Source organism: Patella vulgata, chromosome 2 (assembly GCF_932274485.2).
Source record: "Patella vulgata chromosome 2, xgPatVulg1.2, whole genome shotgun sequence".
Classification (NCBI taxonomy): Eukaryota; Metazoa; Mollusca; class Gastropoda; family Patellidae; genus Patella; species Patella vulgata.
The window spans coordinates 31,801,070-31,818,758 of NC_065880.2; the positions used below are offsets into that span (position 1 = coordinate 31,801,070).

The 17,689-nt window shown below is 30.5% G+C and overlaps 1 protein-coding gene across 16 annotated transcripts in view; it reads left to right on the forward strand.

The window, feature by feature from the left end:
• The window catches only part of LOC126811858 (RNA binding protein fox-1 homolog 2), a 109,739-nt gene extending 93,008 nt beyond the window's left edge, over nt 1–16,731 (forward strand). For all 16 annotated transcript variants that reach the window (XM_050537825.2, XM_050537823.2, XM_050537824.2 and 13 more), the window contains exons 5-10: nt 610–702; nt 3,587–3,647; nt 8,541–8,706; nt 8,921–9,064; nt 10,114–10,186; nt 10,599–16,731. In XM_050537825.2, the coding sequence (XP_050393782.1) occupies nt 610–702; nt 3,587–3,647; nt 8,541–8,706; nt 8,921–9,064; nt 10,114–10,186; nt 10,599–10,643 (582 nt within the window). In that variant the 3' untranslated portion in view covers nt 10,644–16,731. The remainder of the gene's footprint in view (nt 1–609; nt 703–3,586; nt 3,648–8,540; nt 8,707–8,920; nt 9,065–10,113; nt 10,187–10,598) is intronic.
• The last annotated feature ends 958 nt before the right edge of the window (nt 16,732–17,689 follow it).

The following is a 17,689-nucleotide window of genomic DNA, read 5'->3' on the forward strand; positions in this document are numbered from 1 at the left end:
GTGTTTTATTAAAAATATAATTCATTGCATAATTATGCAAATAAGCCTGAGGAATCTTGTACAAGCTATGTCTATAGAAAGGCTCAGGAGGAAAAAAAATTATTATTTTTACGATACGATCATCTTGTCTTGCGGCACATCGTATCCACGCACTAGACTAACCATTTCGAACCTTTTGCTTGGTTGTTCTTCATGTGAATTGTTCTCTGTGCCCTCGTGGTGGATTTTTGGAAGGACAATGGTTGTTCTATATATTTAATATATATATATGTATAAGGAGTCTGACGGAATGAAAAATGCTTCTAGTGAATCCAATAAGCATGAAATAAACCCAATCACTTCTTACCAGATTTATTAATAGTAACAAAAGTGGAAAATGAAAGTAGCTATTTGACTGGTCATGTGATAATGTCATGTGGTCTGTCATGTGATATGTATATAATTTTTAATGACCATGAAACTTATTAAACTATAATTACTGCATGTTAATGTAATGACTTGATCATAATGATATTGATAATGATTTTTATACAGAAAATTTATGCCATTATTTATGTTGAATTGCACGATTTTTTAATGCATGGTCCTTTATTTTCCTTATGCATGCAGGGATTCGGTTTCGTAACTTTCGCAAATAGCGCAGATGCAGACCTAGCACGTGAAAAACTCAACGGCACAGTGGTTGAGGGAAGAAAAATTGAGGTGCCCGCATGTTTATTAAAAATTTACTGTGGTAGCACAGTTTAGCAAGTGCTATTTATCATTATTATTCTCCTGTTTGTACAGTATTAAGAAATGCCTGCCAAATGTATGTGCGTCCGTTTGAAATGTATGTTGGTTTTTTTCGTATTTGTGAGTAGGGAGAGACATTACTGATTATGATTTTTTTTATTGGGAAGGAAATCTATGTGTCCTATATCGTACTCAAACATTCTGTTTGTGAAAATGTGAGGTATAATCATTTTTTAGAATGGTAGTTATCAAAATTGAAGAAATGATATATGGATCATTTGATGAATTAAAAAAAAATAATTTTGTAAAAATAAAACAAATTCATGTATCAAACAGAATGTCAAAGACGAACTTGATGCATAGATTATTATTTTTTTGCCTTCTTGGAAGAAAAAAAAAATCAAAATTTCTTATTTAGTTGTCGCAACATCCTGGATAAACACCGAAAGGAAATCCATGACTCTGAGGTGACCTGTTAGAAATATCCAATCAAGTACGTCCGCATCTTCAAACAAAAAAACCCTTAAAAATATTAAAACATATTTAATAAAAAAAAAAAAAGCACTGACATTTTTTTTTATTTAAATTGTTGCATCAAACATTACTTACATTGGGCATTTCTTCATGCTGGTTTTAATGAATTTTTCAAAAAGAACTGAGAAAAATATTTTGAAAATTTGACAGTTTGTTTTGGAAATAAAGTTTCCCTTCATATTCTTTTCAGAACATTGGCAAATTTTCAAAATATTTTAATTGTTAGGTTTATTTCTTGAGAAACTTATTGGCTGCAAATTTGAAAAAGGAAATTATATTCCCATAAAGGTAGGCATCGAAAAAACCTAACACAAAATGAATGTCTATATTTAGTAAAGTTGTTCAATCCATCAACCATCGTAAACCTTTATCATATATTTATGTATGATAAATTGTATAATCTGAAATTGGATTTTTGAATAGTATGATAAATTATTTAAGGGAATTATGAATTTTGATTTAATTGATGACAATTATTTTTATGGGCATGGAGAAATAGGGCCATGATATCAATACGGTTGGAATGAACAATGGCAACTAACTAGACTTGAGAATCAAAAAAAAAAAAAAAGATTACAACAAATTGATATTTAAATTATTACTGTTTTTTATGTGTTCAGTTGCTTTTTGTGATATGTAAACTGCATAATGTACATGTATAAAGTTTTAACTTCATATTCTGAAATTTGCATCATAACAGAGTTACATTTGGCTGTAAAGTTGGAAATTGGAATAGTCTATTATCAAACTGAGAATTTATGATATGATATATGCAGTTTACATCTTTTGCTTATTGACGCTTTCTTGCCTAGGCAGATTTGGTTGCTATGGAAACAGATTAAGAAATACTTCACAAAATCAGATAAAAAAAAATTATAGTTATTTTTAAATGACTTCTACACATGCCTCGATATATTGCTAGAATAAAGTCTTCAAATTAAAAGACAGCTTAAAAGATCTACTGCCCGGATTTGGTTGATTAAACCCACATAATATCACATATTTATAAGTTTTGTATTATGATAAAAAAAGATAATTTCAAGATCTGAAACATCAGTAATAAAATTACTTTATAAGGTTTAATTTACAAGTCATGTTTGTAATAGGGTTATGTTTCCATGGTAACACAATTTTATTGCTGCTATGTCAAATCCGCTTAGACAGGATGTAACAAAATATTGCACAATATCAGATAAACATCAGTTCTTTTTTGGATTTAAAAAACATATGATTTCAGTGATTTTTGTACACCCACATTTTCATGTGGACGTATATTGTCGTCGCCCCCATCTGTCCGTCCACAATTGTTTGTAAACTTTCTACAGGTCACAATTCTTATCCGATTTTGACGAAACTTCAAATATAGGTTTATCTCCAAAAGATATCAGTTGCTTTCGATATTGGCATGTATTGTACCGAAACTTCGTGGATTATGGATCCTGATTGTAGGGAAATTCATGTTTTTAGCTTGTGGACACTCTAGAAGTCACAATTTTAATCCGATTTTGATAAGGCTTGAAATACATGATCTTGGTTCCTTTCAATTTTGATGACACTTAAAATATATCTTTATATCCCAAAGATCTCAATCCCTTTCAATATTCTCACATTTTAGTCCATAACATCTTGGATTATTGCCCCTGATTGTAAGAAAAATCGTGTTTTTTGGGTGATTTTTTGTAGCCTTTCCTCTATCCATCGCTAGCAAAAGGGTGGCATATCTTGCCTGGCAGCTGCTGGTTATTTTTAAAATTTCCCTAAAAAAGATATATACGATGTTTGCAATATTTTGTTAGCGTCTTTTTTTTATTTATTTTAAAATTTTGTAATTGAATCTAAATATGGCCAAATGTTTTTATTTTTATTATAGATGATTCTTTTTCTTTTTTCAAAGTAAAGTAAATTTATACATAATGAAGAGTTTTGAAATGCTAGACCTATTTATCAGTAAATCATAAAAAAGAATATATATATATTTAACTTTTTTTCAAATTCTATAAATATTCAATTATAAATTTCAATTTTATTAATTAAATGTTAATTTAAGAAAACAGAGGCCATATGATGACAGTGTTTTATTTAGGTGGTTGATTATAATTATTTGAAATTAGTGATTTATTAAGAATAGACTCAGAGTAGCAAGGAGGTAGATTTTATACTCCCTGGCAGCCCTTGTAACATATAATGAATTTTTCTGGCCAATTTATTCATTTGTTTTTTGCAAACCATCTAAATAAAATTCTGTCATGGTTCAATTTCATGTTTTTGTGAAACCTGAATGTCAAGATTTTAATGTGAAATATTAATTTATCCTAATTAGGTCAATAATGCCACTGCCCGAGTTATGACCAAAAAAGCTGCTGCACCCACTATACCCAATGGTAAGGTTCTAAATAGTTTAGTTCAAAGGTTATGATTCTTCATCTGTAAGATGAAAGGTTGTAACTTTCTTGAATGCTTAATGATCTGGATGACAAACAGCAGCAGCTTTTCCATAGATTTCTGATACAAAATATTTAGTTACGTCAAAAATATCTGAAGAATTTCTGGAAATGCATTCAAATCAAAATTATGTCATTTTCAGAGAAATTTAGAATTCTGATTATGGAATTCTGTTTTAATCTCCCTTATTGGTCCAACAAGACATTGACCATTAAAAAAAAGTTGAATTTGAAAATTAGAGAAAGTAGTCTTAACTAACACATCTAATCGGTCATCTTGAAGTAGGTATTTGGTATCTTGCAGTGAATGCGATACAGATGTACCCTGGTGTATCAACAGGTTATCGTGATTATATGTCCTAAAGTCATTATGGATGTATTTTTTAAAAGATTTTCACAGAATGATAAAAATACTAACTTTCTCCTAGTGTAGCATTCTTCTTAACACTGTTTTTGAAATCAAATTCCCCAAAGAACTCGAAACCAATGTAATTTTGACCTTGATAAATTAAAAAGTCATTTAGTTTTGAAGCTTTAAAATTCTTTGATGGCTCTTTAGGGTTGGATGGCCGAATGGTTAGCACGTGTGTGCTGTATCATAAGGTCCGTCATTGAGTCAACTGGTGTGGTTTTGATTCCCTGGTTGTATGTGACAAGGAGTAGGTTCGCCTGTCCAACCCCATGGGTTTTCTCCGTGGTTCCCCCGGTTTCCTCCCACTGGCAAAGACCCCTACGCGCAAGCGAATTATTGAAATAAAATTGAACCATATGTTAGTGCCAAAATGACCTAGTTCATGTCGAGTGGACATTAAACCCAATTTCTCTCTCTCTCTTTTGGGTTTAATGAGAAGAAAATGAGTTGTGTGATTGAAACAGAATGTTCCCACTGAATGTTAGTATTTTAATCAGAATGTACTTTTAGGCAACTATTTGTGATTTTATTGTAAAAATATCAATATGAAGTTTGAAATATCAGCTCTTTTTGTTATGAAAATTGATTGTATTATGCCTGTGCATCATCAATTACTACTTTTATGTGTAGCTTTTAACGGTGAATTGATTTTCTTTTTTTCTGAACAATATTTTGTTTTTATATTTTCTTAATTTAACACAATGGTAATGGTGCATTTATATAAGACAAATCAAGCTTGGCCAAAACCAAAGCATGTGTAATTTTAACCATTTAATGACCTTCCACCCAGTTTTTGTAGCTGTAGATGGTGGGTTATTTTATTAATTTGAATTTCAATATTCATGGAAGTTCTATTTTATAAAGATTGCATGAAGTGTTTCAGAGTTATTCATCATGGTATAAATTAATATTATTGATCTCTATTGTTTATCCTGTGTCAAATATCATTCCTACGAAAATTTTTGAGAAATTCAACCATCATTATATTCCAAGACATCACGTTGCACGCATAAATAATTCGTTAGGTAATTCTAACAATCAAGAGCTGCAGTTGTTCTAGTTGTAGTCCTTATCAAATTTTGAATCTCTTTAGACGTACTGGTACCAAAAATGTAAAAGAATAAGTCTGCTTTCAAATATTTCAACAAAAACACAAATAATAATGTTTATCCAATCCTTTCTATACCCTCAGTAATTGGTCCATTTTCATGCTTGATGCCTGATTTCTAAACGGCAAAAGATTGTCTAGACAGATGGGAATATCTTCTTGAATTTAATGGAAATTTTTCACTAGGTGCCCAAGATTAAAAGATAAATAGTTCAGATCACCTCCTTGATGAGTCGTTTAGCTCCTTCATATATATTGGAAATTGCTATAATAGATTTAGGAGAGCCGGAAACTAATCTGTTGGAAGGTTATTATTACTTGATCACAATTATCCGAGTGATTTTTGCCAAAGACTATTTTTGAACATTAAAAGTCAAGACTGGTCAATTTTTAGTTTGCAGAGGAAGTGGAATTCATGTAGGTTATTTATTGCAAGAGAGCTCAATTGATGTATTTTAGTTGTGTAGTGTATGAATGTTTCAGGACTAAGTTTCATTTTCAATTTTTATATGCCCCTGTCGATCGATCTGGCATCCACAACTGCCTTTGGACACTGAAGAGGCTAAGTTAATATCTGATTGACTATAAATTTATTTATACACAGTGTTTAAGGTCACAAGGCAAGGAAGACTATTGATTTTTAACAACTTTTGATAATTACCGCCAGAGTTATGGCCCTCGATCACTTTGAAAAATCTTGTGGCTAACGTTAATATCCAATTGCTACACATTGTTTAAGATTATGAGGGCCTGTTGCTTTTCAATGATTTCCGATAATTACTACCAGAGTTGTGGCCCTTAATCACTTGAGGCTAAAGTTAATATAAATTTATATACCGGTACAACATTTTAAGGCCATGGGGCAAATAATAGAATTCTAAAGATATCCGATAATTACTTAATTGGTTGTTACCCTTGTTGACTGCTCAGACAACTTAGCTGTTGTGTGAGTATGTTTTGTTGCCTGGCAACCTATCTTTCCTCATTTTCACTACCTTAAGAACTGTTGTTTAAATTTTAGAGTCTGCAAGCTTAGGTCTTGTTGTTCTTTAATCAATGGCTTGTGATTGATTCAGTTGTCAAGTTGAGTTTTGGTTGCTCGGTTGAGTAGTAAATGTTTTCGTGTGCAGTTTCTGCAAAACAAGTTATCAGTTCATTGGTTGTTGATTGGATACCTTGTGTTATTTCTGTGCATTTTACGAAATCTATTCACTGCAAGATATTCAATTTAAGCACTTTTGTGTACCCTGAAAAAAAAACATTTTATAGCATTTGTTAAAAATGTCTGTATCATAAAATTTTATCCATGGAATCTGCATGTTTTTTGCCAATTCACCACAGATCGTCCAAAAGTAAAGGTATTGGAAAGGAAAATGTTCAATATGATCTGACATTTGATCTTTGGGGACAAATAAAATATTTATTGAAATAATCAAAAGTACATTGATTATACAATAAACTGATGAAAAGGGGGGGGGGGATGTGTGCATGGTATTCTTTATTGCACCCAATTCCGACAGTTGGTTGATAAAATATTGATCACCAGTGTGAATTGCAGAAAAGTTACGCTGCTATTTTTATGTCCTAGCGATCTCCAAATGTATGTCCAGTAAGTCTGTTTGAATGGCATTTAGAGATAAATAAAATGCATGTTATTTGAAATGATTATTCGTTATGAACGGTTAGAGTAATTACTACATGTGTGAGCATTCTATCTACAAGAACTGAATTCTTCACATTTCTATCTGACCATCCATCTGTTTCTATATTCTATCAAAATGTAGATAATGTAACAGAAAAATTCTAGGTGTCTTGTTTCAAACACTATTCCTAATTAAAGAAATTATTTTTAGTGAGTTAACAATGCTACCAGATATTTTAATAGTTCATTCCTAAGCTGAAAAAGTTTTTTAATAACTAGTTTGAATCTGTGTCAAAATTAATTAATTTAGTGTGGAGCTTGAATAAACATCTAGCTATCACCGTTATCTATTTGATTGGTGTAATATAGAAATAAGTGGACCATCTTATTTAATGAAAACACAGAATAGAAGCTATGGTTGATGGTTGAGACAAACATGTTTTATTGCATGATACCCAGCCATAAAGTAATCCAAACTCTATGTAAATGAAGGATCATATTACTAGTAAAGATGCCTTAATACTAATATATCTTCTGTAAGAATGGTTTTAATTGCATCTGATGACATCTGTTGAATAATTATAGGAAAGTTATGGTCAAATCACATCTCTTCTTGGTGGATAGCTGTCAATAATGATCATTGTTTTCCCTATCAGACACATTTTGCAATTGTAAATTAAAGGAACATTTTGCCAATAGAATATCGGGTATTATGAAAAAAACAAAAAAAAACAAACCCAACAAATCAATTTGAAATTTATTCAGCTATATCTAGTTTCTTTTTCAATGAATAAGATTACCAGTAATGGACTTTAAATCAATGCACATCTCTTAACATAATTAATATTGCCAATGTTAAATGTATTTAACTATTAAATGTATTTAATATTCTAGTATTATTTGTACCTATTTAAATAAAATCGATATAAAACTAAACCAATCATTCATGGTTGTGTTTAGTTTGAGGAGGTAATTTGTGCTGTTGGACAGAATCTTAGCTTCATGATAGAGCGATCAGTGAAAATAATTGAGTTACTAAGATTATTTGTCTGCAATATGGTCATTGTCATTTATAGGCTGTAGTCAGTAAGACATATTCTATTCTGTATAGTAAAAAAAAATTAAAATTTTATCAACATAACAGATAATTCAAAGTAATCTGTTTCAGTGGAAACCCATATAGTTACTGATAATAAAATTGTATCAATATAATAACAGATAATTCAAAGTAATCTGTTTCTGTGGAAAACCATATAGTTACTGATAATAATAAAAAAAGAATGCTGAAAACATTTTTCTAGACACAATCTTTACATGATAATCAATATACTATATTCTAGTCTTGCATCCATTTATGAAATTAATTATTGTCTGGCACTCTCAGTATTTTCAAAGGTCATACATCTTTTTCATAAATTTTAGGAATCATATTTTAACACCTCAGAAATGATTCAATCACCATTTTATGAAACTACTCTTGAAAGTAGATTTGTGACTGTGTAAATTGCCAAATTTCTTTATTATGTAGAAAATGTGTCTTTATAATTATTGGAAATTAAATGAAAATGTTAAATATTTTTGAAGCAAAATGTTCCTTTTCCAAAACAATAAAAAAGAAATATACCAACTGACAAGAATGATAGTAATTTTTTTATGTTTGCCTGATTTCAGTACCTCTACCTGCTGCTGCATTAAGGGGCGTGGCCTTAACTCGAGGACGAGCTGCAGCAGCTGTTGCTGCAAGAGGAGCTTACTCTGCAGCAGCAGCGGCAGCTGCAGCAGTAGCAATGCGACACCCAACACCATTAGCTGCTGCAGCCCCATTACAGTACGCACCGTAAGTAGTACATTATACCAGATAATCCACTCATTAAAATATATAAAATGGCCCTAAGAACCCAACATTACTATTGTGTCCTCTTAATAATCTATTCCATTTCTAAACTAATAAAAACATTTCTGTGACACTGAAAGATTTAGCTTATCTGGGACTAGGGGTTTACATTATTTCCATTTTAAAAAAGACATGATTCAATTTTCATATTTTGCAGAGGTGGTATTTATCAGGATCCATTTCTTGCCACTTATGATGCTGCTACTGCTCGATATCAGTTGGTTACAACTCAGCCTTATGCAGCTGCTGCTGGTTTCCCAGCTGCAAGATATGCTATACCAACCATGGCTACAGCTGCACAGTAAGTACATTCCTGCACAAAATAAGATTCATTTAAATTTTTCAAGTTAGGTTTCCATTTCTCCCATTTTCTGGGAGTAGGTCTGTGTGGTGATTTCAAACTGAGATCTTGATTTATCACCCAATAACACATTCTACAGTAAATATTGCTTGTGATAAGTTTCATAATCTACTGCGATATCTGCTTTGGAGATATCACTTTTAAAGGATTTGATTGGTCAATTAAAAAGGAACTACTTTTGTATTTTCAAAGAACAATTCATTTTTTATTAAAAGTAACTTCTTTTTTTATTAAAAAGGAATTATTTTCATTTAATTGACATTAATGACACACTGGGTCAGTATAAAGGACAAAAACTAATGTAGGCCTATCACTATGCCGTAATGTAATCAGGTTCAGTAAAAGTGAAATCTATGGCAAAGAATTATATTTTATTTGTTTGTGCATGTAAGAAAGGATTGGGTGATAAATAAAATCTCCCACTCATCAAAAAATATCAACACTCATCGATAAAGTAAAAAAAACTCATCAAAGCTTCAGGTTTTTTTTGCTTTATCAACTTGTGTTGATATTTTTTTATATCAAAAAAGACTTGTAGGAGATTCTCTATATATGTTGGCAATGTACATAAATGATTCCAAAGTATGTCCTTCTTTTCTTTCTGTGATTTATCATATGTAGGCAATGCACAGTATTCATTCGTCTACTTTTAACAGTAGTAATCTGAAATGTTTATCTTGTCTACTCCCAAGCACAGTTACCTGACATTAATGTAAACCCATTACATAGAACTCCAGAAAAATAGGTGACATGCTTTAATAATGCATGACCTAATTTACTATTCAGTGCCAGTTGTATGGCTAATTAAAACCTTCTGCCAATAATGAGTGAATTTGAACACATACTTTCATTTTCCCTGTTCAATGTCAAGACTTGTAGCTGTTTCCAGTGGTTGTAATTGAGATTGTATTGGCAGGGAGATTTTGCCTAAACTACACTTGACTTTCAGGGAGAAGAAATATATGACATAACTATATTTTAATTTGTAGAATTGGTCGAGGTGTAGATTATACTACCGACCCCTTCCTAGGACACAGTATTGGACCAGTTGCCGGTTATGGGGTAAGCTATAACCTTGTTTATATATATATGGTCTGACAATAGTTGGTCTTGCCTCTCTGACAATAGTTGGTCTTGGCTTTCCTTAAACAACTCATCATCTGCATTCCTGGCCTTCACACCACTCTTGTACTTTGGGGCAACACTTGAAAAAAGCCTAATTTATCACCAATGATCGACTTAAAACTAGGACAATCGCGAAATTAGTTGACAGACTTCGATTTCTGATATGATGTCACAATTCCAAGATGGAGGTAATGAAATGCTCAGTTCATAGTCCACAGTATGCTTGTACTTTTCAGTATTTATGTGCTTATTTACCATAAACCCTTTTACAATCCATTTTTGATGTAGTAATGCTTTTGCCAAGTGTCACAACTTCAACAATAACACATGAATTTGCTTTGTTTTTCAGGCAACTGTTTATCGTGGAGGCTATCAACGATTTGCACCTTACTAAATGAAAAGCTACATGAGAGCGTGCACATCCACAGCGCAGGGATACAAGAACTCTTAGCTGATCACATGTTTAACGTGTGACCATGTGTAAATAAAGAAAAATTTAAAACAACAGCCAGATTTGGGACAGAGCAGATTTTACTGAAAGACATCTTGGATTTTAGCCTGTTAATGGTGTATTTCCAGGAATTGAAATGTTTTAAATTGTTCGGGGTTTCTGTTCCCAAAATGCTGCGTGCTACACTTGCTTACATTGTATACAAATCTTTTTTATCTCCTGAACATTTTGTGTTCCAAGGGAGAGAACTGTAAAAACAATACTCATGCTGTTAGCTTTATTTTCATTATTTCTAGTCAGATTGTACATGAAAATTTTACCTCTTATGTTGATAGTATATATTTATCAAGTATGATACGAAGATCTTATGTATGTACGACTCGTGGATTTCAATTTTTTGTTAAGTGCAAAATGTTAATGATGATAATAGCGAAACATTTGCGTTCCTTGAATTAAAATCTCAAACAAACGAGGCATTTGCTTCTTGTACATAGCTATTGTAATCACTTTCTTCCAAAAAACACAAAATCAATGAAATTTTTGGGATTTTAATTTGATGAAGTCAAGTGTTGATTTTATTGTCACTTATATAGTGATATATTGATTATAAAATTCTGATGTTACATGAATTTTTAAGCAGATGTTTTTGCTCGGTTCAACCTAATATTTTGATGTTGACTAAAAAAGCTTTAAATAACAGGTTTGTTGATTGGATGGGTTGATAGCATTTATCCAATCAGATTAATCAGTTCTTGTTTGAAAATCCTTCTCTTGAAATCCTCAGTCTGAGCTATAAAATTATCTAAGTCCCCCATTCATGTCATTTGTTTATACTTTCATTTGAACATGATTCATTCTGACTTGATTAAACTTCAATACTGTGCAATTTTCTTTAATTTAAAACATTTTTGATAAGGTCTTACAGCTTCCAAATTTCAACTCAAATACTCACACTATATTTAAAACACTCTGTAATTTGATATTTTATCCTGTCAGAATGTTCATGCTGTCATATCATTGGCCAGTGGAATTAGAAATGGCTTTTTTTAAAGCTGTTGTTTAATTGGATGGTAGTTTAGTGGCTACAGCCAATCTGAATTCTCAGTCTTAGATTTATATACTCATTAGGATTGAATATTTGACGGTAGTTAAGTACATTATTACGCTTTTTGTTATGTTTTTTTTTTCTTTTGAAATTACACGTCATATTTATTTCATGTCATATTTACACTCTCATGGATTAACTTGAGATTTTAAAAAGGTTAGTCATTCATCAAAAACTGAGTAAAATATTTCCGAATTTTTAAAACTTTCCAGGACAAATTGAAGGTTTTTGGTTTATTTTTTTTAATTAAGGTATATCAAAACTGGAATAAAAGTTTTTCTGTGGCTGAAAGAGAGTGTGACAGATTGTAATTAATTGTTAGAATTCTCCCAAGACATTTATGGTGCTAAAAAATTGTTTGTGTTTTTTTATAGGACTTGTCTGAGAGTCTTTGTCTTCGATAACATGGCTGCCAGTCATACAATTTTGTACTCATTTTAATCTGAAATATTACTAATTATTGTGCCATCTGTTTCAAATTAACAACTGTAAATAAAATTCTTCTGGTTTTCAAAATATACTGAAAAATGTTAGGTGCTCATTTTGGATTGCAAACAATTTCTCATCATACACAAACTTGGGTATAATTTGGATTTATAATTAGAATGCCATTCAAAGAATTTATTGTTCATCTTATAATTTAGAGTTCAGTCATAAACTGATTTAGAATAGGTTCCTAATTTTGAAACCCATCAGTACTGGCAGCCTATTAGCATTACAATATCATGATGCCCTTGTGTTTTGTCATACTATAATAAATAATTAACATAACAAGAAAATGTAGAAGCATTTTCCTTGCCAAAATTGTCTTGCCCTCACTGATCAAATTATGGTACATCTTCTATGTTGTCAGAGATCTGATTTTTTTAAGTTGTGTTTTTAACCTTAGGTACTGAAGATGTATTTTTGTTAGTTTTCTGGATTCATTTCTGTTGTTTTAACTAGTTTCCGAAGCCTATTACGGAATGCATATTTTATCATGGTTCATTGTTGATTTTTGACATTGAATTCATTCCATAATAGGATTTTCTGCTGTCATATTTTTCTCAAACCATTGAAAACTCGAGCGATAAAAAATACTAGTCTTATTTTTTCCATAAATAATTTTCATTATGTTGTTGATTCACTGTTTTCTTAGTTCATATATTTTTGATTAATTGAAATAATTAACATTAGAATGCACTTATAATTGAAAGGCTTTGAACCTAAGATTTCAAGTGCATTTTTAAAGATCTCCAAACATGAGTATTGGTGACCAAAGTTTCTTTGAGGCTAGTGGGAATGCAAATTAAAAAGGTTTAATATCTTGTTTGTCATTGGAGATCTTAAAATGTTAAAATATGTATGTACATGTAGTAACTCATTTGACTTCTATGTCATTTTCTTTTTGTCATTATTTATTTTTAAATGTTTTTTTTCCCTTATGTCTGTGAGGCAGATATGTTATTGAATAAATCAAAAAGTTAATTTATTACATTAAAAAAATAAGAACAAATGCTGTATTGTACCTGTTGTCTTTTATAAATTTGTTTTTGAGTGAATGAAGCCAGATTTGAAAATAAATCTTGGTCAGTATCATAGAAATTGGATGATATTGTTTGGGAAGAAAAATAGAGGTGAAGGGGAGAGAAATTGTACAAGTGGGGTTGGGGTGTATTTATACTCCCTGTGCCAGATTCATATTACAAATAATTTCTGCAAATTGCTAACATTAATTTTAATTTAATTCTGATGAGGTAATCTTTTTTACTGAATATCACCCCCACCCTCCAAGTGGCATCATTGCTCTCAAATTGTAAGGGTTTTTTTTTCTTTTTGTCTCATAATATTTTCTTCCCATCAATAGGTGTCCAATTTCGCCATAATTTTTTGTCATACTGAAACTTGTTTTTGTTAGATTTTTTGTATGTTTCTTTTGTGAGTTTTTCACATATGGTGCAAATTAATTTTAATTTTTGAATCTGGTCAAATATTAGTTACATATATAGTTGCATAGATCTGGAATGCTAGATGAAATAAATGAATGGTTGCCATATTTTAAAAAAGAATTTCAAATTTAGTAAATGTGGATTGAGGATCAAAATTTAAATAAAAAGTAACCATTTTAACAAATTATAATTTTGCCCATTGATGCAGATGATCCAATTAAAATGCAAAATGAGGCATGAAATAAAATCTGTGGCTATAACCTTCATATGGCTTGGAACAAAATTTATCAGGTGCTCTTTTAGACCGTCACATGATCTTGTATAATCCAGTAATTTGTAGTTGAATTAATCTGTAGTTCTCTTGCCTCATTTGGTGCTTCATGAATCCTGAATCTCTCCCCTTTTTGAAAAGAATTCTGAATGTTTGTTTTGTTAACCAGAAATCTACACAATTTTACAGCATTTGAATATTTTAATTGTTAATGTATTGTAAAGTATATAGATTTGAAATGTATATGTTTGTACCGTTTTCGACTGAACCCTGTGCTGTTGCCCGTGAATGATGGATTCAAGGGAAATTATATCAACCTTTTCTTTCCCTGTATTCTGAAATTATTATCAGGTCTGCATTCATTTAAATCTGAATTCAACCTACTCAAAAGTGGAGAAATTTGCTTTATTTTGATTTCATAAAATATGCATAACTGAGATTTCCTTTGCTTCTTATCAGTCGAAAACGGTATTTATGATTATTATTCTGTGCACAAGCACATACTAATGTTCTTCCATTATCAGCTTCAGCTGAATGCATGTTCTCCTACAATGGCATGAATAGCATCGTGTCATTTTTGATTAATCTGGTTATTTCCGTTGAATAGTCTTGATTATCTAGTCGTAAATACACAATTTGTTTAAAAAAGACAAAATAAACTGTCGTAGAAATATAATGATTTCCCTTATATTTGCAATGATTACTCATATCTTTATTATACCTCATAGATTTTTAGTATCTAAAATATATCTAGTCTTTAGATTCTAACACAATAAGAATCTTCTTGAATACAGTAAAATTACTATTATTAACTCCCTTATTAGGCAAAAGTGTGAAACCATGTACAATACTCAGAGAGTTTCGTGGTGGAAAAGAATGTTTTTAAAGACTTATTAAATTGAAATAACCAGATTGGTAAAAAAACAAAGGATGTTTTTGATGTACAGAAGATACCCAATGAAAGGCAACATGAGATGATCTTAGTCAATAGAATTGTGTTATATGTGAAATGAATAGTGTTTTTAAGTCCTTACTTTCTGGCCATGACACTTTGTCGTTTTAAATTTATATAAAATATTTTCATTAAAAAAAATTGAAAAGCCAGTTATAATTTAGTTTTCAAAATATGTAACAAAAATAGTTTAAATTATTGAAAATGAAATACTTGTATTAATATGGAGAATTACTTAAGATTTGGCAATTAAATTAAGATAAATTAATATTTTGACATTAATATGATTAAATAAATCAAAAGTAAAAGATACTGTCTTTAAAAACATGCCAAGAAGGTAGCATGGCCATTAAGTTTAGAACTTAGTTAATATTTGTCTTGTATTTTAAATGTGGACTTGGATCCGAACACATGCAGGTCATGCGAATAATTTTGTTGCATGGGGTATTGTACTGATACAATTAACGAGTGCTAATATGTCGGGAATTGAGAATTTTAAAAATCAAATCAAATCAAAGTCGTTAGTAGCATGATGTGGATCTATTACGACATGAATTTTTTCATCATGCATATATACATATTATATAAATATATATGTTTATTTATCTCTTATATATATATATATATGAATAAATAAACATGAACAACAAGATATGTAGTTATATTGTTTCTGTCCTCATATATATGAATATTAATCTCGTAGATTAGGTGTATCTATATTTGTAGTCATAGTGATTTCCATATTGATGAACTGTCTGATTTGAAACATTCGATTTATTAATAATCAGCCTGTAGCAAATATCTTTTGACATTTTGGCAAGATTCTGAAAAAGTTTTATTTGCTTTTCTATGGAGTGTAATTGATAGAAATATATGTAACAGCGTGCTATTATAATCAAACCTATCTAGTAACAAAAAGAAACCCTCACCCCCTAAATAAAAAAAAAAAAAAAAAAATTTGGTTCAGTTTTGAAATCGATTTTCTTAATGAATTGGTTTTGATTGGTGGTCAAAATGCAAGGATTTTGCTACAGACAAACTTGTAAATAATTTAACCAAGGCGGTGTTTATGATTGTTTTTTTTTTTTTTGTTTGTTTGTTTGTTACTATTTTTGACTTGCCATGGTAAAAAGGGGAGAGAGATTACTCTCAATTAATGCATGAGGCAAACATTTTCTGCAATAACAACAGAATTTCTCTCTTTGTAGATTTGTATTGTTATTGGCTTAAATCAAAATTTAATGGAATTCAGCAGTGAATTTCTAAGTTTGTGATTAATAATTTATTTGTTGTTATGCCGGGAAATGTTTGCCATTAGATAACTTCCCTTATTTTCAGTGTTTGAGCAATTTTGAGATTTAGTAGTTATTTTTGTCAATTTTGCCGCTAATGTTCTTTGTGCTTATGTTTCTTAATATATACTAGTAATACATTGACTTTGTCTGCACATTTAATCCAGGCCTCATAGTCACAAAACATAATTGGACAAAACTGCAATTTTACTCATATTTTGATCCAATTATTGTTAGTTCCATATAATTGAATTGATGAAATACCATCAAAATTTTGTTCGTTTTTAATTGCAATACAAACAAGAAATTTGCTAAATATTGATTAGGTTGGCACTGAACTACCAGTTCACAAGAAAAGGGGGAGGGCCTTCAAATTTAGTAAATGGAACTTTGTCCTGGCATGTTTTGTGACTTCAATGGCCAAACATACTATACGTAGCTTAGCACCTATTTGTGATGTAATAAACTGATTATCAACCAATATATGATATGATTTCATTCTGCACTTTAGTTTGTATCTCATCTACATGCATGCTAAATTAAAAACAAACAAAAAATTACACAAAATGTTCTAAAGTTCCATAGTGTGTAGAAACCTTGAAATACTTATTATATCTCTAGAGAACACATTCAATTTTAAAAAGACATCGCTGAATTTTAAACTGTTTGTTTCATTGAAATCAGAAGACTATTTCGAAATCATTCTTACAGAATTTTACTAAAGTGTTTTTCTATGAAAAAGAATTGTTCATATTTTTAACAAAGGTACAAACAAATCAGCAAACAAATCAACCTCTATTTAAGAATAAATGGCTACCCATAGTTTAGTAGGTTCAAAAATATATCTGTATGGAACTTTAAGGTTTTGTGTTTTGGAATGGACTAAAAATTGGAATGTTGCATGTTACCCTTCTAGGATTGCCCTTCTGTATTTTTGATCTTGATATTTTTTATATTTTGTTGGAATGGAATGAAGAATGGATAAAACGTCTTAGTATCTTACTAACAAAAAAAAAGAATACCAGTGCAAAAAAACTATTAAAACATGGTTTGGATTTTAACAACCTTTCCTTTTGTTACAGGTTTAATAATACCTACTCTCTATAATATTTTTTTTTTTAATGCAAAAAAACTTCCTTATAAAGGAGCTAAACTTTTAACTCAATATTTTCCATAATATTTGAAGTTAAAAACACGAATTTGAATTCAATATTGGTCTGTTTCAATCCTTATTGATGTTATCTTGCCATGAAAATATGGGATCCTAATATCCAAGACACGATGAACATTTTAAAATCACTACATGAGTCCTGTATACTATGGTTTCTGGCACCATTTGTAAAGAACAAAGAAAAATATATCCTACAAGACAATGTGAAGGTAATTAAAAATGGCGGAATCACAAATGACAAAATAATAATGCATTAATGACTACGTTCGA